The following is a 20,271-nucleotide window of genomic DNA, read 5'->3' on the forward strand; positions in this document are numbered from 1 at the left end:
AGCTCTGGTGGGATATGTGAAAAAAGCAAATTGTATTCGGATGGTAAGAAGAAGTCTCTGAACACTGGAATCATCACTGTCCAGAACTATGGCTCTCATGTGCCCCCCAAGGTTTCTCACATTACTTTTGCACATGAGGTTGGGCATAACTTTGGTTCCCCTGTAAGTATTACTGGTGATCTGTTAACTCATTCTCAGCCATTTCAAAGGGCGTGATTTACAAATCGAAGTTTTACTTCTTATAAACAAGGAAAGTAGAATCCTGACTCCATGAGCATATGTGCATGTACATTGTATACAAACAAAATGGATGGCAACTGAGCCCTTTTATGATTATTTGACAGCACTGGTGCAATAGTGCATTTTGTGAATTGTTTATTTATATTAGTTCAATCCCTTACAAAGGTGCTCTATTATTGTTCCCTAAATACTTCCCTGTCTTTATGAAGAGTAGAGTCACACGCATCTTGTTAAATGTATTGTACTTCATCCTGGAGAGGAGGAAGAAGCACTGCAAAATTGATTAAGATGACACTTTATTCAACAAATGGCTCATGTTTATGTTAGATTATTTATATTTAGAAGTTTATCTAAGTGGAGGGAATTAAGATAACAAGAAGAATGTTTTTGAACAGAACTTTACAGAACAGTTATTTAGGGATGCAACTTGTTTGTGGCAAGCTTGAAAGCATGAGGCTTTTTGTTTTGCCAGTGTGGAATGCATTTCATTCCTCATGCTGGATATTGTAGATGTAGTCCCTGACTGACAGACTCCTGCTCTGTTTTGAAGTTCTCTTTGTACCTCCCTCAAAGAAAACAAGAGGAATGGACTGTGGTTTCTGTTAACTACTCCTGCTTTTATTCCAGAGACTGCTGATTACCCTTTTGTGATCATAAAGCCACTCTTTTTAGGAGATGGCAGCTTTTCCAAGTCAGTATTCATTCTGGGATATGCACTTTGGGGGTACATTACCAAGCATACAAATATGATGAAACTTAAGAAATTAGATACTTGCTACTGTTGTGTTGGGGAAAAAAAAACAAACAACAACAGAACAAAGAGAACCCAAAATCAAACCTTGAGTTTACATGTAGTTTTTGTATTGAAAGAAAACTGAGAGCATAAGATGGTGGTTTATTGTTTTTTTAATTCTGCATTCAGGCTACCAAATCCAGGTTACTTTTGCACCTGCCATGATTGAGATAGTTGTAAAATATTTGTTTTGCAGCATGATTCTGGAATGGAGTGCACTCCTGGAGAGTCCAAGAACTTGGGACAGAAGGAAAATGGCAATTACATCATGTATGCAAGAGCTACGTCTGGGGACAAACTTAACAACAATAAGTTCTCAATCTGTAGTATTCGAAATATCAGCCAAGTTCTAGAGAAAAAGAGAAATAATTGTTTTGTTGGTATGTATTAATCCTCCTGAAAGCAGAATGGCTAAGATATTACTGTAGTACTTAATTTAAAATTTCTTTTATTTATTTTTCTTTATCTTATTTTTTTTAATTTACTGAAAGATTCTGCAAGTAAAGAATTGAATTTGAGATCTCCAGTACTATGTAAAGTTCTGGGCTGCCCAGCACAGAAACAGCAGGACATACTGGAGCAAGTCCAGCAAAGGGCCACAAGGATTATTAAGGGATTGGAGCATCTGACATATGAGGAGAGTCCAAGAGAGCCTGTTTAGTCTGCAGCAGAGAAGGCTGGGGGAGGCTCTTCTCTGTCTTTGTAAATGCCTGGTGGGAGGGAGTAAACGAACAGGGTCAGACTGTTTTCAGTCATGTTCATTGGGACTAGAGGTAAGGAGCACATACTAAACTACTGGGAATCCTATTTAGACATTTAAAACAATTTTGCATTAATTTTTCTTCCTGGAGTCTGATGTGTGAGCTCTCACAAATTTAGTGAGTCTGTGCTCACGTAGGTTTGCACATCTACTCAGGTTTGGATTTTGGAGAAGTTCACCCCAGTACCAGTGCCTTTGCCTTAAGGTCCTCTGGCGGTAGTGCAGGAAAGGATGCAGCTCCTTTGGGGACTGAGCAGAAAGCTTGTTCTTACACTCCCACTCTTATCAGCCAAAACCTTTTACTCAGAGGCTTAAAATTGTATGAATTGTGGGAATGACTAAGCTGGGTGGCAAGCAGTAATGCAAGTTGACTTGAGCTGTAGTCTGAAGTCCAGCTTGACCAGGCTCTTTCAGTTGTGATTAGCTGGATGCTTGTTAAGGTTTGTAAGTATTTGCATATTCTTTGTACTGCTTTGTACATAAATATACTGGCATTTTTCAGAGTCTGGGCAGCCCATCTGTGGTAATGGACTGGTTGAGCAAGGAGAACAGTGTGATTGTGGATACAGTGACCAGTGTAAAGATGAATGCTGTTACGATGCAAACCAACCAGAAGATAAAAAATGCAAGTTAAAACCAGGCAAAAACTGCAGGTATGGTGCATGTTTGTTACACTACACTTTAATTTTGGGCATTTAGTGGGAACTCTGATGGGTATTTCAGAATCTGAATCTGCTTACCTGCATTTTTATGAAAATACTGATTTTGTTTAAAATGCTTTAAAATAAGTGAGAAGTTCATAAGCATAATTTTGGCATGGGAAAAATTATTTTCAAGTCACAGTTTGATTAGCACAAATCAGAAATTTTTTGACTGGTGGAGTAGGTTTCAGGGTGAATAGTTCATTTGGAATGGTTCATGCTTTTTCTTGGCATCCACAATTTGTGTTTCTTTCCAGCCCCAGCCAAGGCCCGTGTTGCACTGCCCAGTGTGATTTCAAATCGAGGACAGATAAGTGTCGGAATGATTCCGACTGTGCTAAGGAAGGAATGTGTAATGGTGTCAGTGCTCTCTGTCCTGTATCTGAACCCAAAGAAAACTTCACAGTGTGCAACAGGAACACCCAAGTTTGCATAAAGGGGGTATGGTTTTTACAGTCTTATGTATCTGCTAATGTTGTTTATTGCAGGGCACTGTATTGTGAATTAATGCGGTTTGTATACTTACTGCAGAGGACTGCAAGCTCAGTCGTTTTTTCAGTACAGATGTTTGATTTATTAGTGTCAGTCAAAATAACAGTGAAAGTACACCAAGGATTAAGAAGTAGGTAACAAGTCCCAAGGTAGCTATACTGTCTGAGAAAGTTACATTTAAAGTTTTTTGTAAAAATCAGGATTATGAAAGTGTTTTCTTTTCTGGTTCCACCTTTTCATTTTTCTTCAGGCTTGGTGAAGTAATTCTGTTGACTTAGAAAACTGGATAGACTGTCAACAGAGGTTGAATTTGTTGAATTGTGTATTGCCAGTATTGTTTATTGGCAATACACAGTTCCTCCAAACATGTACATACAGCACTGATGTGAAAGCATATGGAATTAAAATTATTCTGAAATGCCATTAGTTTCCGGGGTTAAAGGAAACATGGCAGTTGCTATGAAATATTGATGGGAAGTCTCTTATAAGCTGATCTGTGTTTACTTGAAAGCACACACAAGCAAAAATCATCCTCTTAAAGACCTGTAACTTGTGTTGCTCTAGTCTGTTTTCTACAGTCCAGGTTTTTAATCAAATACTGCTTGTAATATTTTTCAGCTAATTTATAGCCATCTTAAAGATAGAGGAATTGTCTTTGTATAGTTACTGATTTTGAAACAAGGTTATAAATACACTGAACTATGAGTTTGAAGGATCCTCACACAGTGAAATTAAATACAGACTCTTTTCTGCCATTAATTTTTATTATTTTCCTAGAGAATTATTTGTGAATACATGTGTTTGATTTATTTTTCTAACCATGGTTTTGAGTAGTCGTGTTTCAGTGTGAACTGTAGTGCTGTGTGTGTTTTGCAGGGTACTCTGAGGCTATAAAAGAAGATACTGTGTTAAAAAATAAAATAGGGTAAATCGCCTTCTAAAAAACAAGAAAATATGCCAAAATATTGAAGTTGAAAAACTCTAATAATTTTTCATTTATACGCTTTAGAAAAAAATTGAAGCAGTTGGTTTTATTGATAAGCATATTTAGACCTATGATTATGCTTTCAGATATTAATTTTTAATATCTTTCCTAATGTTGGTGTGCTTAAAAGTGAAATTGATTTTTGTGGTGTTGTGCTTTTGTCTCCCACAGCAATGTGCCGGCTCTATCTGTGAGAAGCACGGTTTGGAGGAGTGTACATGTGCTAGTTCAGATGGCAAGGATGATAGAGAACTGTGCCATGTCTGCTGCATGAGAAAAAGTAAGATTTGTCTGAATCATAAGTGTAAATAGAGCAGGAGGGGTCTGAGAAATCATTTGCTCATGGTGTTTGGACTTGAGTTTTTGTTAGCTTGAGAGCTTGAGAGAATTTTTTTCATATGTAGTTTCAGACAGACATTGCATTGTATTTTTTAGAAAATAATGTATTTTGCGTTTTTACAGATTATTAGAAAAGCATTTTGAACAATTGAATACTAGGGTGGGTATTTGTACACAGATGTTGTAATACAATAATGGTTTGATTAATTCGTATTCACTTTTCAGTGGACCCAGCTACTTGTGCAAGCACAGCCTGGAGCCGATGGCAGGAATACTTTCATCTTGAAACCATTACTTTGCAACCTGGATCTCCCTGTAATGATTTCAAAGGCTACTGTGATGTGTTTATGAGGTGTCGGCTAGTAGATGCTGATGGCCCTCTAGCTAGATTAAAGAAAGCCATTTTTAATCCAGAACTATATGAAAATATTGCAGAATGGATTGTGGTAAGTCTATTTTTATATAACAAGTCTAATATGAAATGTTCTTGGTAATCAAGATTCATAGTTAAGTGTTGCTCTATATGCAGAGTGCTTCAGCATTCTTCAAAATATAATTAGCCCTTTTACTAGTTTTTCTGTAAGCACCCTGTGTGCAACAAGTAAGTTTGCTAGGTTGAAGGGAATGGAAACAAATAACAAACAAATTAATAGTATCTGTTATTACCTCTGTTCATTCACATTTTTAGTTTACTGTTCTTTCATGTTTTAACTCTTCATATTTGAATGCTATGACTTCTTTTAAAGAACTAAATATTTTGGTCTTTAGCATTCATCATTTTTATTGTGCTGGATGACACTTTAATAATAATGTACTGGAAGAAGAGCTAGAGTGAAACACTGGAGAGCTGCATAGGCAATTTTGTGTAAGCTATAGATTGTTTTAGGCTTATCCAGCTCTGTTGGAGTGTATCTTCTGTGAAGTACCCTTCTGATACTGGAAGGGAAGTATTGGGGCTTTTCTGTGGAAGAAGTTTGGGGACAGTCTTTAAACTGTTATGGTCGCATATTCTCAGTGATGTTTCAGAAAAGCTTTTTGATGACTTCTAAAACGCAGTGAAAAGCCATATTCAGTGTCCTCTGTCTCTTGTGCATGTGTGCCAGCCCCCACAAAATCTTGTTGTTGTTGTTGTTGTGGTTTTGTTTTTTAGGCTTATTGGTGGGCAGTGTTGCTTATGGGAATTGCATTAATCATGCTAATGGCTGGCTTCATTAAGATATGCAGTGTTCATACTCCAAGCAGTAATCCAAAGTTGCCTCCTCATAAACCACTTCCAGGTGAGTACTCCAGCTAATTATAGGGAAATGTTTTCTCCTCAGGTGTTTTGTTCTAAAGAGAAATTTCAGGTGTCTCTACCTATAGTTCTTAGTCTGGCACTGGCACTGTGAAACTACAAATGGAATTGATGCCAGTGAAACAATTCATGAAAATCTAATTCTTGCTTTATTTTCCTATAACATAATATGTATATCAAAAGAAAGCTTTGAAGACTTCTTCCAGTGTCAGAGTTGCTTTTATTTCCTATTCCATGCTACACTTTGTAAGAATTGGCCTGTTCAAGGAACTACTGTTGAGATCCTGAAATGTATTCTGTATGTCCTCCATGCAGTTACTCATCTAGTTAAAACTTTGCAGGTTTAAATCTGAAGCCTTCCAGAAAAACAGTTGTATTTAATTTGCATGGCCAGGGCAATACTTCTGGAAATAACTTGAGTTTTTACAATTAATTTTAATAATGGCTACTTTTCTTTGAAACATGCACTTTAAAAAGGAGGAGACCACCACAAACCACTCAGCCCCCACAGCGGCAAAGGCCCCGAGAGAGTTATCAGATGGGACATATGAGACGCTGACTGCAGCTTTTTGCCTTGGTTCTTCCTAGTGCCTACAATGGGAAAACTCACTCCAAAGAAAACCTAATAAGTCATTGTCCCCAGCCTAACTCTCAAAAATTGAAGAGGAAACAAAAAGCATGATATGCCCTCAAAACAAGTGGAAGTGGTTAATTTTTAATGAGAGAATCTTCCAGCTCAAAAAGAAGAGAAATGTTCTTCTTGAATATTTTTAATTTAGTGGCACAAAGTCCTAGCATATCATGATTCTTTCCCCCTTCTGTGCTCTTCATTGCTGCATTTTCTTCACTTGCAGGCAAATATGGCTGTAGTAAAACTTTTACTCAAGAATTGAGAAAAATATATATTTTTCAACTGCCAGACAAGGCTAGGAAGCTAGACCACCTCAGCATTGGAGACATTACTTGTCAATGTATATACATTGTTATATGCAGACATGTATTTCTAACGTACACCCGTACTTGTGTGCAATTGTAAACAAGAGAATTGCAATATGGATGTTTCTTTGTATTATAAAACTTTTCCGCTATTAATGAAGAAATTACTGTTTAATTGACATACTCAGGATAACAGAGGATGATGGTGTGTAATGGTCAAGGGTCCTGTGATGCTTTACACAGCAATTTTGAATCCAATCACACTTTTTTTATCATTATCAAAGTTGTTTCAAGCACTCATTTCATCTTTATCCAACAGCTGCTAAGACACAGCATACAAGACTGGATGGTCTTAGAGAGATTTAACAGGTGTTCTGCAAACTTTGCAAATGTCAGAATGTTTCAAAAATGTTTTATGTAAGTGTCTTCCTTGTAGCTCAGCATAAATATTTTTAATTTGTCTGATTATTCAGTGAAATAATGAATAGTTTGATCAAATATTTCCATGCTTTATTAGAAAGTTCTGCCTTTATTCAACTTGTTTTAAAAATTGCAACCACTTTATTTGGGCTGTTCAGATGTTCTTACAGTTTGGTAATCAAGTTCATGTTCTAAGGGATGTGGAAAGAAAGAAAAGCTGTAGTTTTTTATTTTCTTTTTTAATTTATCAAGTGTTTGGATAACTTTTCAGCATGATACTGTTGATTGATAACCACTAAAGTAGTGATTTGCCCAGCTACTGTGGCAGCGTTAAAACTGTAGTTAGGACTACCAATTTTCCCACATTTATATCAGTAGTGAAGTTCAACAGCACAATGTCCCATTCCAGAGTTTTTATTACGAATGTAAATAATTGGCATTTTTGAAGATTAAATAAAAGATGTCTTAAGGTGCTTACTGCTATGCAGGAGATGAAAGGGGGCATTACAAAATGTTTAAGCTTGTGATGTATTTATTGCTTGTTTCCCAAAAGCACCAAGCTAATTAGAGATGCAAATGGCTATAATTTTCCTGGCTTTGCTTAGGAGAAAATTTACTAAGGGTTGGACAGATGTCCTTTGTTTGGTTTTTTTTTTTTTGGTTTTGTTTTGTTTTTTAAGAGTATAAGGTTTACACAATCATTTTCATAATGTGACGCAAGCCAGCAAGGCCAAAAATGTTACAGAATATAATGGGATCTCTTCCTTGTAAACTTGTACAGTATGTGGTAACTTTTTCAAAATACAGCTTTTTGTACATGGTTTAGAGACAAATTTTGTACATGAAACCCCAGGTCCAATAGACGATATAAATAATTCTAAATGATCTTAACTAGTTAGAAGTGTATGTAGTTGCTTTTAAGTAATTTTAAATACATTTGTTTTAAGACTGTGCAAAGATTGGAAGTGGGTTTGCATTTCTAAAATGGTGACTTCTATTCAGCAAGAGTTCTTAGTAACTTCTTGAGTGTGGTAGACTTTGGAACATGTAAATTTTTTGCCTGTAATGTTATCCTGTGGTAGGATTTTGGCAGACAAATGCTGCCCTATTTTATTTTGAGTCTAAGTTAAGTGTTTTTTGAAAACAGAAATGTGCACTGAACTCTCCACTGCAAGTCAAGATGTGGTAAAGCCGAAAGAAAGTTCAAGACAATGAAACAAATACTACTGTCGATTTCATGTCCACTGTGTTTTATACAGTCTCTTTTTTGTTCACTTTGGAAATTTTTACTAAAAAATGCAAAAAATAAAGTATTGTGCAAAGATATGTAAGGTTTTTTGAAACTTGAAATGCATTAATAAATAGACTTGATGAAATCATCTTCTGAAGATCCATTTACTTGTTGAACCCTGAGAGCAAAGAGGAATACACAGATTCCACTTTGCTTAATTTTTGGCTTTTACTGTCATGCCAAAATGTAATTGTACTGTCTCTCTCAAAGTGCCCCTCTCAATTTTAACATCATGCGGTTACGTAAGAAAAAATGTGTTTGTGTAACCTGTTTAGGGAAAGCCATGAAATTAATTTTAAATTACTTATATGGTCACAGGAATAAAACTTTTCTTACCTTCAAAATGAAAACTAGGTGCTAGTGGGATGGGATGTTCAAGCCTGGCACCGTAGTTACTGATCGATACCTTTGAAAATATATTTGGAGAGGAATATTGGATTTAATATGCAATACTCTGAATGCATGAGACTTACAGAAGGAGCAAACGCGCTTTTTGCAAGGCATTTTAAAACTGCTAAGCTTGATCTCTGGGTTTTTGTGTGTGTTGCATGCTTGATTTAAGTGATAAGACTGCTTTTAAAAGCCGGGTCCTGCCAGTGACTCTTCCATTCTTAGGGCTGTTTGTTGAGAGTGGCCTGCTCAGACATCTGTTTCCTGAAGTGAGCAGGGTGGACTTTGATGTTATCCAAGCATACGCAGAGTTCCTTCCTCACAATGCCTCCCCCACCACCCCCTGTGACTTTTTATAGAAGTGCTTCTCCCTGTAGCTAAATAGCACTGTCTGTGCAAAGGGCATTAAAGGAAAATCACTTGGAGCAGAGCCCTTCTGCTCATCCTCACCAAAGGTGCCAAATAGAGGTGGTGGTGGTTGTGTTTAAATCTCTCTGTAGGAACACAGCCCAGAGGGGTGGAAATAATGCCTAAGCTGCTCAAATACAAGTTTCACCTATATTTTAAAATACAGGTGAAACAAATCAGTACATAATTTTTTTAGCTAATATTTGACATAATAATCCTTATTTGTACCTATTAATGTATTCATCTTGCATTTCTTAATGTTTTGGGTATTAAATGTGTACATTCACCTCTGGTGTAGAAGCATATATAGCGTAGTCAGAATGGTGTGAGTATGACAAGGGCAGCAAAGTCCTCTTAAGCAATGAAACTATACCATACAGACTGTAAGTCATTGATGTAATTTGAGTTTTAATTAGTGTTCCAATATTTCTTTCAAGAAAAACACAAAAAGGAAGGAACAGGTCTTTATTTCTGAATATTGGAGGTTCATTATTACAGATAGGTGATGAAAAGGACAGCAGCCATTCTGTCATTCTGGGCTGTGCATGCTCTGACAGGAGTAGGCACCTGGTGGCTTCCAAGGTCTCAAGTCAGCTGTATGGAGTGAGAATAATTCCAATGAGCACAAAGTAAGGCACCACTACACTATAGGCACTTGAAATTTAGGTATGACTTCAATTTTATGTTCAGGCATGGTGACACTCAGAATATATTGCAGCTTGGGCTGTATTTCACTTTTATATCAGAAATTACTGTAATGGCTGTCAAAGCAGAGGGACAGAATTTGGATATTGGATTTGTGAAAATGGCATCAGAAGAAGTATCTTCATATCTGCAAGAGTTCAAATATTGAATATTCTTTTAATTTCCTACTTTTTAAAAGCTTTCAAATTGTCTTATCTGAGGATATACCAGCTTCTCTCAGTTGAACAGGAGAATGTTTTTTTCACAAAAACCAGAAAAAAACTGCAGTATCCCCATTTCTTGAGTTTCAGCACACTGTAGACACCTCTGACTCTTCTTCCACCTGCTTTTCCTGAAGTAATGCCTGTTTCTCTTGAAGTTTAGATCCCTTTATCAGCCTTCTTACCAAGTAAGTGATAGTAATTTGCAAGAAATGCCAATTCTTGCAATGAAATGCAATGTTGAAATGTTTCTAAGAGTGTTGTATCTGTACTGGAGGAGAAGTACAGCCCAATTCTTTTTAGCCTTTGTCTCTTGCTCTGTCATCCTTCAGTATCTTCTGAAAAAAGCTTTTTTTGAGGAGTAGGGGGTAGGATTTGGTTCAGGAAGCTTACGAAATTCATAGCTTAGAAAGTTGGTGATAACTGATGTAAATGCAATTTCAGTGACAGTATTTAAATTATTCTCTAAATAGACAAGTATTTTATAAAAAAAGAAAACCCTGAAACAGAAGTAAGTGGCAGGTCTTTAGCTTTTTGCCAAAGCAACAACTGAATTCTAGAAACAATCTGAAGAAATGCCTAATTTTGAGTTAGCCATACATGCTTGCACTGTTTACTCTCATTTTTCATTGTGCTTTGGAAAACTAAAATGGCCACATTGTCATTTGTTCCTTACCTGTTATCGTGCAGGACATGATCCACTGTAACTTCGTGCCCCTAAAAATGCTGTCACTGGGTCTCTCTAGCAATTGAGTCTCTCCAGTGGATTATAGCTACTACAAATGTAAAACAACCAAAAAAAGGCCTTGGTGCATACCTAACTCTCAGATACTTTTGGTTGAAATTGCCTTCTGTGTATGCTCCTGATTTGACTCAGCTATTGTATTTAAGCAATTGATTCTTACACAAACACAGAACATACTACAGAGCTCTCATAAAATAATTATGTTGCAAACTTTAAATATTTGGGATAGCAACCTGAAGCAGGAAATTAATCATTTAAATTGTAATTTTTGACACTGAAGGTAGAAATACTTTTGTGTTTAAAAGACCAGTTTCCTTCTTTGAACAAAATCTTTCAGATCACAAACCTTTGTTTTCAGTGAGTACCTAAGGATTCTTTTGTATGGAATTTGTATTTAAATATATAAATATTTATCTAATCAAGATGCTACTCCTAGGAGCCATTTTAAATATTGGAACAGCTTCTGGAATGTACACCTCAGGAAGTATAACAATTCTCATTTGAGATTTAAGTTATGCTTCAGTTCCCATTGTAGTTTGTGAGCCTTTCTGATTCTGTATTGAATATTCCTGTTTGTTTAAAGGGATGGTAGTTGTTGAAAACAGATTGTGAAAGTTAGACGTTAATATTCTGAATGGTTGGCAGAGATGCCTGCATTCAACATCTGATTACTGTTCACTGCTTGCAGGATCTGCTCAACTTGTTCGTTTGTTGGGCTGTCTAAATAAATCCTATTTTATTCCTGATAACATCCAGATATTTTGATTCAAAATTCCCTGCAATATCTTGCTATGAAAAAATATGCTTTGCTCCAGGTCTTAGTGCTTTCTTGCACATGTTTTTACCATTTAGAGAATATTGAACACAAATTACATTCAAAATTCAGAGTTCAAGACACTTAATTTTTAATGAATCTTGTGCTTAGCATTAAAGTGACAAATGAATACATATATATTGATTTCTGTTTCAGTATGCACAAACCATAGAATAAAAACAATCTGAGACAGTAATGTTTCTTTTTGTTGTATATTTTCTGACATAGGAAACAATGGAATTGTGTATGTTTGACCTTATAAAGTTTGGTTTTATGCTCTGAAGCTGTTTGAAGATTTCGCCATTTTCATTTATTCTGGCAGTTTCAAGTCATGCCAAAATCTGGTATACAGAGGTTTAGAATCTAAAAATCTCAGATCTTACTTGAACAGATAAATATGATTTAAATGCAAAAAATTAACTGAACTTAGTTGTGCTAGAATTTTGTGTAATATGTGAAGCATCATTCAAATAATTAAATTGCTAGTAATTTAAATCAGTTTTTTAATTAAAGTAGTTAAATAGCAAAACATTTTCGAAGAGAACAAAGCTTATTACAGAATTGTTAGATGATACTATTATTGGGGTTTTCATATGGTTGTTATGGCTCAAGCATTTTTTATTTTTATATCTATTTGGTAGTATTTTCTTTTATGAACTATTGAACTCCCCCTTCATTAGGAAATAATTTAGGAAAGCTTTAACTGATAGTAGCAGCTATTAATATTTCAAAGTATTTACTGGGAAACTGAGTTTATTTTTTTCCCTTAAATCCAACAAAATTAACTTTTTCAAAGGCTTACAGCAATGATTTTGTTAAATAATATTTTTACTTCTGGCAAGCAGATGTTTTTTTCAGACTTTAACAGTTGAAAATTGACAGTTGCCTTGATGAAGCTGCTTGTTGATAATTTTCAGAGTATGCTCCTAGATGAACAAAGTGTGTATTTCAGCTTACTGTCGGATCACAAAACCTGAATACCTCAATGTATTTTTTCACCATCTCTGAAACTGCTAGGATATTTGATGTAGCTGTGAATTTTTAAAACATTTTACTAGATGTATCATATTTTGAATATTTTGGAGAGGAGTTGTCTTTTTGTGTTCTTGCTCATTTTCTGTTTTGCTTCTGGAAGCGATCTTCACAGCTCACAAATGTCTTCTCTTGGGATGGATGAAGGTGAATGTTGTCAATGTTTTGGGGGCAAAATGTTTTTCTGGAAAGAAAAGACAGCATGTGAGTATGATATTGGTTAGAAAGCATAATGTTAGCCGGAATCTCCCGTTCTTTAGCCAGTTCTTTATCCTGTCTTTTACAGGAAGGTATCTTACTGTTTTTATAGGCTTGTGAGGAAAGAGATGTATCTGCCTGCCAGACCATAGGTACAGAGGAGAAGAGGAGCAGGCAGCTCCTGGGTACTGAGTGCATTGTGCCTCTGTCTCCCTGGTGTCAACTGGGCATGATCTCCACAGTACACCCTCACAGTCACCTGGGCTTTATTGCTGTGGGGCACTGACATTGTTTCAACTCTGTTACCACTACAACTGCACTATTTGGGCTCTGGGTCACTGGTATTTAGCTGGGAGGTTGCTAAAAATCAGCTATGTAGGATGCTAACATCAGCAACTACATATGCTACAGAAATATTTGAACCCAAATATGTTGGAATCTGGTATTTTATTGCTCATAATGGTCTGTTCGTTAACTGCTTTTTAAGTTTATGCTGCTATATCTCAAGTGTTTGCCATTAGATAATCTAACAAAGGAGTTTTCATCATGTGTACAAAGATCGCAAACATCAAGAGGTAGAGATGCCTGGAGATAAAATATTGTCAGTTGTTCAAAGCACAAGAGAAGTCAAAATATATTTTGTGTTTACTACCTTTTTTAACTACTGAATTTCCAAAATTTCTAATTCTGCAATACACTATGTTTGGTCTTCTCAGGAAGGCAGACAGACCTTTTTTCTTTGAAGAAAATACTTTTCCTTGAGTGTCCTTTGTTTCTCCTTTTAGAACCACCTAATAATCTTTCATTCCCCCCCTAAACATTAAGGCAGTATTTGAGTGGTATCTGAACGTCACTGCCCAGATTGCAAAGAACAAAACCCAGCACATAATCGTGTCCACTAAAAGCTTGGCACAGACTGCTTCCACTTGCAGTAAAAAAAAACTTCTAAGGAACATTAAGTACCTGAAGATACCAATATAATTTTTTGTCAGTATAATAAGTACCCCCCTCACTTAATAATTTCCTAGGTAATGTAAGTAGTACATCAGCAGTAATTGGCTTGGTTACTGGCACAGCTGCACTGTGAGCTTCCTGGTTAGGAAAATGACTTCTCACCTTCATACCTTTTTTGTCAAAGTACAGGAACCTGTACCTAAACATAGCTCCCTAGTTTGCAATGTATGCTTTGCTTTAATTTTCTTTGCCAGCTAGGTCAGTATTGATTTTGGATCGTGGCTTTTAAAATAGCAGATGTTATAGAAACTCATTTTATTTTAATGGCAGGAGCACGTGCCAAATGCCAGGTAAGGAAAATACCTCCAAAATGCATTTTCAGGAGGATTAAACCTAAGAGAATATGATCCTTCCTCTGCCCCTCAGCACACACAGATTGTTTTATGAAATGTCTCTTTAAATTGTCTAATTTCGTTTTTGTGTCAATATTAAGGAGATGCAGCTCTGCCAATAAGAGTTGTTCCACAGGAAGTCTGCACTAGTTGTGGTGGTAAGAAAGGGAGTGTACCAAGAGAAAATTGCCTTCTAAGACTAAACCTCAATTACAAGGTAAGGTGTGCTTTTCTCATTAACCTTAATTAAACTTCTCAGTTAAAATTTCTCAAAGGATTAAAGCAGTGGGAATCTGGCTGAAATTTCTCTGTATGAGTAGGCAGTTTCAAATGTGTTGTTAGCATTGCGGTATGTAGAGAACAAAGCTGCTCAGACTTGGTGATCCAGTTTCAAAGCAATAAACGGGAAAAAACACCAAAAAGAATCAGAGGACTGTGTAGTACAGCACATGATCCTTCTAATGAGTATTTTCAAGAACGGTGATGCTGAGTTTCTCTAGAAAGTAGGTATTGATAGTCAAATAATTAAGATTTGGCATATTTTTTGTAAGTAGGAATCTGAATATTTCATGATGTTAATGTTGGAATCAATATTTATCTTGCATAGTATCTTGTTTCATTGAAATTTATTGGTGTGACTGCTGGGACTTGGATGCTTGTATTTGAACTGGAATAACCTGTGTGCCAAACACCTGTGGTGTTGAGTGTTCTCATTACACTTACTTTTGCTGTGTTTCCCCTGCTTTCACTCTTATTGCCTTCACTATAAGTCCTGGTCGACGGGTGCCTTTTGTCCATGGTATTATGGTTTGAAATGTGTCCCAGATATTTTCCCAAACTGGAGTTCCTTCCCACTTGAACTTGATCATTATTAGGTCACCGATATCAGTGTCCAGGGTGATGAGAAAGGAGTAGGTTTTATTGCCAGTAATACCTTCAACTCTACAGAAAGCAAGATAAGAGTAATGCTGTCTTAATTATCATGAATTAAAGTGAAAAAAAATAGGATTTTTTCCCCTTAAAACCAGAGAAAGAGCTATGTTTCCTTCTCCAGGACAAAACATTAATGTCTCGAGGATGTCCTTCCTCCACGTGCAAAAAAGTGGTGAAATATGACAATGTGCTAGGAAAGAAGCAGAAGTGGGAGAAGCTTGAACAGCTGATGAAGCAGTGGTGGTTTCTGACAGCAAAAGAAGAGGCGTCCCATAATAGCATCTATGTTATGACTTTTTCCTGCTAGAGCAAATGCTGACCCACACTGCTGCCTTTGCTTTCATCAATACAGTTAGTATTCATCATGATAAATACCCCAAATTCTTTATCTCAATTACAGCTGATTTTTTCATTTGTGTTTTAATTGATGACACCTCTCTGTCTTAGCAATGGGATGGACCAAAGTAAGCAGACAGAAAAAATTCCAAATTTACTGTTTGTTTTATAATGATTTTTTTCTGCACAAACTGTATGACCATTATAAGAACTTGGGACTTTCAGGGAGTATGACTGAAGAGAGGACAATTCCCAGTTCATGTTCACTTAGCTGTATAGCTAAATCATTTCACTCAAAGCATGATTATCAATGTGATATGATATTAAAGACTGGCATCTTTAGTCACTTGCACAATGACGTGATACAATACTCACAGTGGGATGTGCAGGTTTTTAGCATCCTTCTTAGTCCCTGCCAGAGACATGGTGAAAGTTGGGTCTGTTGGCTTGCCTTGGATTTCATTGATGATGTGGATCTTGAACTGATAGTGATACACTGTAGAAAGGAAGAATTTGCAAAAAGTGACAAAATGAATGGTCAATGCATCAACAGATTTCTTAGGCAAAAGAAGTTTGCCTTTCAGAGCAGAAAGTTGATGGTTATTCCATTTTAGCTTTCAAAGTAATTTGTTGAAATTAAAACATTATCATTTTTTCTGGTTCTTGTTGTGCTGTGTAGTCTGTTAGAGTTTGAGGCCCTGTTGCTTTAAAGGATGGAGAGAAAGGTAATCAGTGTTGAGTTTCTTTTTGGGATAAAACATTCTTCCATGGCAAATATTTCAGCTTTTCTGAAGTTTAATTGTCAGAATTTCTGGCAAGCCTTCTGTCTAGTGACCAGACAAATCCTTGTGACTGGGCATGACTAGAGATGTACGATACAGATCAAAGACCTTACGCAGTGTGGTCAGGCTGTTTCTCTGATCAACTGGAAAATTGCCCTGCAAAACAGATGACTCACAAACTTTCCTTGACTGCATAATGATACGTTGTGCTTAACACACATCTGTTAACAATGTCATTAATGCTTCAAGGTCTGGTGAGTTTCTAGAACAACACTGTTTAGGAAAGCCTGAACCGAGTATTGTCAGCATGAAAAATGCCTAAGAAGTCATCAGTTTGATATTTTGTAAATTATGAAAAAAAACCCCCAGCAACACACATTTAAAGTATGTGCATACAGATACTGTCAGCTACATTTGAATGTCCAAAACTCTTCTATTTGGTCATTCTTCCAGCCACCTTCTAGACAAAACTGATAGATTTATGTGTGAAGGAACATTGTTTCACACTAGTTTTTGAGTAGAACCTCTTTACCCACTTCATTCTTCACTACATACTGCTAACAGGATCATGTTTTCATGTATATGCACAGATAGTTTTGGGGGGTTTTTTTGTGCAGCTCAGAGTGTTCACAATGAAAGGTATTTTCTGGAAAAACAGTATCTTTTTGTCGTTTTATAGTCGTTGTATGTTAGTGAACAATGTATTTTCTTTTGAAAACATGTCACTCAGTAGAAAACAAAATGGCTGATTCTATGCTGCAAACCTGATGAGGACAAAGGCAGAGAGGGTCGTTTACAGATCACTTTTATTATGAATCTTTCTCTAGGTTTTCTGTCCATGTAACAACTGTTCAGTATATGATCAGACACAGCCTAAGCTTTTGCTGTGATTATGGTGCTCACTTCAAGGAAAAAACTCAGGGTCCCATCACAGCTTTATTATAAATATTAACTTCTTTGTAAGAACTGAGGGCTTTGTTTGAGCTGGATTAATGTATGCTCCAGAATGTAATGTCATTAAGTTGAAAATGAAACATCAGATTTTGTGAAGACACAGAGAATTGTGAAGTGTAATGTTGGATTTCTCAAATTTCTTCTGTTTGTGCTTCTCACATGATCTTCAAACATTTTTTTAAAAAGCATTACAAAGATGACTTTGTAAGCCACTTTGTTTGGGAACTTTTGTGAAAGGAGATCATTGTCTGGGATACTTCTATCCACATATGTGCCAAGGATGGTTTTTTATGCAAAACCAGTTCTAAGCATAAAAATTAAACATGTTAATTGAAATCAAAGACAACAGGACACAGATATTTTACCCCAAACTGAAACTAGCTCCGTGTCCAGAGAAGAATGCAACACAGGGATCACATCCTTGTGCCCAGGAGTGGGAGCAGCAGGCAATGCATCCCCAGAACCTGTCAGCCCCTGATTCTGACAAGGACCTGACCCTGACTGTACTGGAGAAAGATAACATCAGGAACTAGACATAGCCTCTGGAGTTTTTAAATCTACCTCAAGTTTCTTCCTGTGCCATTTTAAACAGTATTAAGAAGAGATTCAGCAGGTTCAGCTGCTCTGAGTATCAGTCAGGGCTATGCAGATCCCTCTGGAGTCATCACTGAATGTTTCACAGCTGTGCTAGTGGAAGACTTCCAAAATTATTTTAAAAGTACCAGAATTTTTGTTGAGTTTTGGTTTGGTTTTTTTAATCTATGATAATGCAGCTGAGTAACTGGGCACTGTGGGGAGACAAGCCGTATAATGCAAGCAGCCTTTTAAAGCGTTTCTCCTCATCCCTTCAGCGTTCATGCCGGGGTGCAGTGTCAATATTCGAAGTGCTCCCCAGCCCCAGAGCCCAGGGCGAGGGGCAGGCGGGGACAGACCCCTCCAGCAGGACGGAGGCTCCGGCGCGGCACAGCCCCGGCAGCAGGTGCGGGGGTGCGGGACTCCTTTGGCCGGGGCCAGTGCCGGGGCTGTGCCGGGGACGTGCCGGGGACAGGCAGCGCCTCAGCCTGAGGGGAGCCTCCTCCGTGTGTGCGAGCCCTGCCCGGCCGCCCGCGCCGCTGCTCCCCACACGCCTCATGGCAGCCGGGGAAGGAGGTGGTGAGGAGCAGCGCCGGGCGCCAGGAGCCCCTGCAGGAGCCCCTCGGAAGAGAACTGTCCCGCAAAGTCCTGCTTGTTCTCACTGTAAAATGTACGTAAACCTTGCCACTGGCAAGGGAATGTCTGCTCAACAGCAGCAGTGGGCTCTGGCAACTGAGTGCAATGGAGAGTGGCAGGAAGGCCCTGCGCCCCCTGTCAGGCTGTGGCCCCTATGTCTGGTCATACAGCCAAAAAATCCATGGTGACTCGATAAAGTAATGTAGTAGAGCTAAAGCCTGAGTGCCGGTCTTAATTTTAGTGCTACAGTTCAGCCCTGTAAAAGTCCATGCTATTCTGTTGTCTGTCCATTGTTTGAAAAGTAGTAATTTGTATGTCGTCTCATAGTCTAATTGAAGAAAAAATATGGGCAAATTCGGAACAGGATGTTTCGGAACAGGCCTCCCAGAGTAATTGTGCTGCTTTTTTTGGGGTTGGCTGTATGCCTGGATATGTTACAACAAACCTGCACAGTCCGGTTGTAGGAAAATCCTGCAGATCAGGACCCCATGCATCTGCGAGCCCTCAGCTCCACAGCTAGCCTGGGGCAAGCATGCAGTGTGCTTTTTCCCACAGAAATATGAGAGCCAGGATCTTGATGAAAGGGCATCAAGATGGCCTACTGGGATTCTCAGTTGTCTCAGCAAATTGATTATTCTCACAGATTTTAAAAGCTTTAATGAATGAGTAAAATAGAATCATGAAGCTTAGGCTCAGTCTTCCACTTTGTGATCAATCTGGACACTGTAAAAAGTATTCCCACAAACCTTTGAAGGGCATATGTGCTCTTGTTTTCAGAAAGAGTCGTCTGCTTTTGGGCAGCCTTTCCTCCCTGATGTTGTAGCCCAGGGTGTTGCACCGGTTATTCCTACAGCTGAGGCACAGTCCTTTGTTGAAAGTGTTGATGTCATTGCACCAGTAAGCTGTGCTTTGCTTGTCCACGTGCAGCAGAGAGTCGATGAATAAATGAACTGACCTCTCATGGGCACATTTCACAGTTTGAGTGATGCCTGAAAAAATGCAACAACAAAATTTTACATGCCCTTGTTTCTTTTTACCATTTCAGCTGCAGAGGAGTACCGTAGCCAACTATAAACATATGTCATTGTTTCCCCCCCACAACCCTTTACTACCCTTTGCATTGTGGTTTTGCCTCAGAAATCACACATCATAGGATCATTGAAATATAGAATGGCTGAACTCCATGATAATAAACTTGAATAATTTTCTGCTTAAACTTCTCTAGCCTGACTGTATCGGACTGTAAATATGAACCTTGATTTCATTGTTCTGGCTGCCTTGGTCAATAGAAAATAAATCTGAGTTGATAGGCAGTCTTTCAGATCATGCCACATTAAAGACAGCAGTCTCATTCTGAATTGTTGAACGCTGTTGGATTTTGGATGCTTAGGCAGCAATATCATATTTTGTCCCTATTACACTGACAAACTCTTAGGCTGAATTGAATTTTTCTTGCAGTTACTACTTGGAAAAAAGGAGAAAAATTTTATTAAACGCAATAAAAATATTGAATAGGCCTGCTATTATGAGAAGTATCTTTTGTTCTTTAGGTGTCATCAAATTACAAAAATTATTCTGTGCAATCAGGATGTATCACGATGGGCTGTTTTATATGTCCACTGATAAGCTTTTGAGCAGATGCTTGGTTTCACATTTGTCACAATTTATTTTCTAACAAGTAAGGCCCAGATTTAGGCATTGTGTGGTGACAGTTGAGAAATACTTCTGCAATGCCATGTGCTGGGTGAGCAGGGCTCTTTTGGGGGTTTTCAGTGAGCACTTCTGGTTGTCACTGCACATCAGGACCTTTTTCAGTATGTTGCATCAGTTTCTCTATATGTTTATGTTTAGGTACATTGGAAATAAGCTTCTATAAATAAAAGCTAGCCTGGAACACTGGCCATCAGGTCCTAGAGAGAGTGTGATCTGTTGCTCTGAAGGAGATGGAGTTGGGGAAAGGTGAACTAT

The 20,271-nt window shown here is 37.6% G+C and overlaps 2 protein-coding genes across 5 annotated transcripts in view; one reads left to right on the forward strand and one right to left on the reverse strand.

The window, feature by feature from the left end:
• Positions 1 to 8,339, forward strand: part of ADAM10 (ADAM metallopeptidase domain 10) — a 39,006-nt gene extending 30,667 nt beyond the window's left edge. The window contains 9 exon segments of the mRNA XM_017736837.1: positions 1 to 162; positions 1,230 to 1,413; positions 2,296 to 2,446; positions 2,752 to 2,935; positions 4,143 to 4,251; positions 4,536 to 4,756; positions 5,461 to 5,587; positions 6,069 to 6,152; positions 6,155 to 8,339. The exon segment at positions 1 to 162 is cut by the window's left edge and continues 1 nt beyond it. Of these exon segments, the coding sequence (XP_017592326.1) occupies positions 1 to 162; positions 1,230 to 1,413; positions 2,296 to 2,446; positions 2,752 to 2,935; positions 4,143 to 4,251; positions 4,536 to 4,756; positions 5,461 to 5,587; positions 6,069 to 6,152; positions 6,155 to 6,192 (1,260 nt within the window). The 3' untranslated portion in view covers positions 6,193 to 8,339.
• A 3,241-nt stretch (positions 8,340 to 11,580) lies between these two features.
• The window catches only part of LIPC (lipase C, hepatic type), a 53,574-nt gene continuing 44,883 nt past the window's right edge, over positions 11,581 to 20,271 (reverse strand). For 3 of the 4 annotated variants that reach the window (XM_008638025.2, XM_017737838.1, XM_017737856.1), the window contains 4 exons: positions 19,050 to 19,292; positions 15,734 to 15,854; positions 14,813 to 15,031; positions 11,581 to 12,729 (listed from right to left, as the gene is read on the reverse strand). In XM_008638025.2, the coding sequence (XP_008636247.2) occupies positions 12,624 to 12,729; positions 14,813 to 15,031; positions 15,734 to 15,854; positions 19,050 to 19,292 (689 nt within the window). In that variant the 3' untranslated portion in view covers positions 11,581 to 12,623. Of the gene's footprint in view, positions 12,730 to 14,808; positions 15,032 to 15,733; positions 15,855 to 19,049; positions 19,293 to 20,271 lie in introns of all 4 variants that reach the window. The other variant, XM_017737850.1, reaches the window with a different exon arrangement.

This window comes from Corvus brachyrhynchos, unplaced genomic scaffold (genome assembly GCF_000691975.1).
Source record: "Corvus brachyrhynchos isolate BGI_N302 unplaced genomic scaffold, ASM69197v1 scaffold200, whole genome shotgun sequence".
Classification (NCBI taxonomy): domain Eukaryota; kingdom Metazoa; phylum Chordata; class Aves; order Passeriformes; family Corvidae; genus Corvus; species Corvus brachyrhynchos.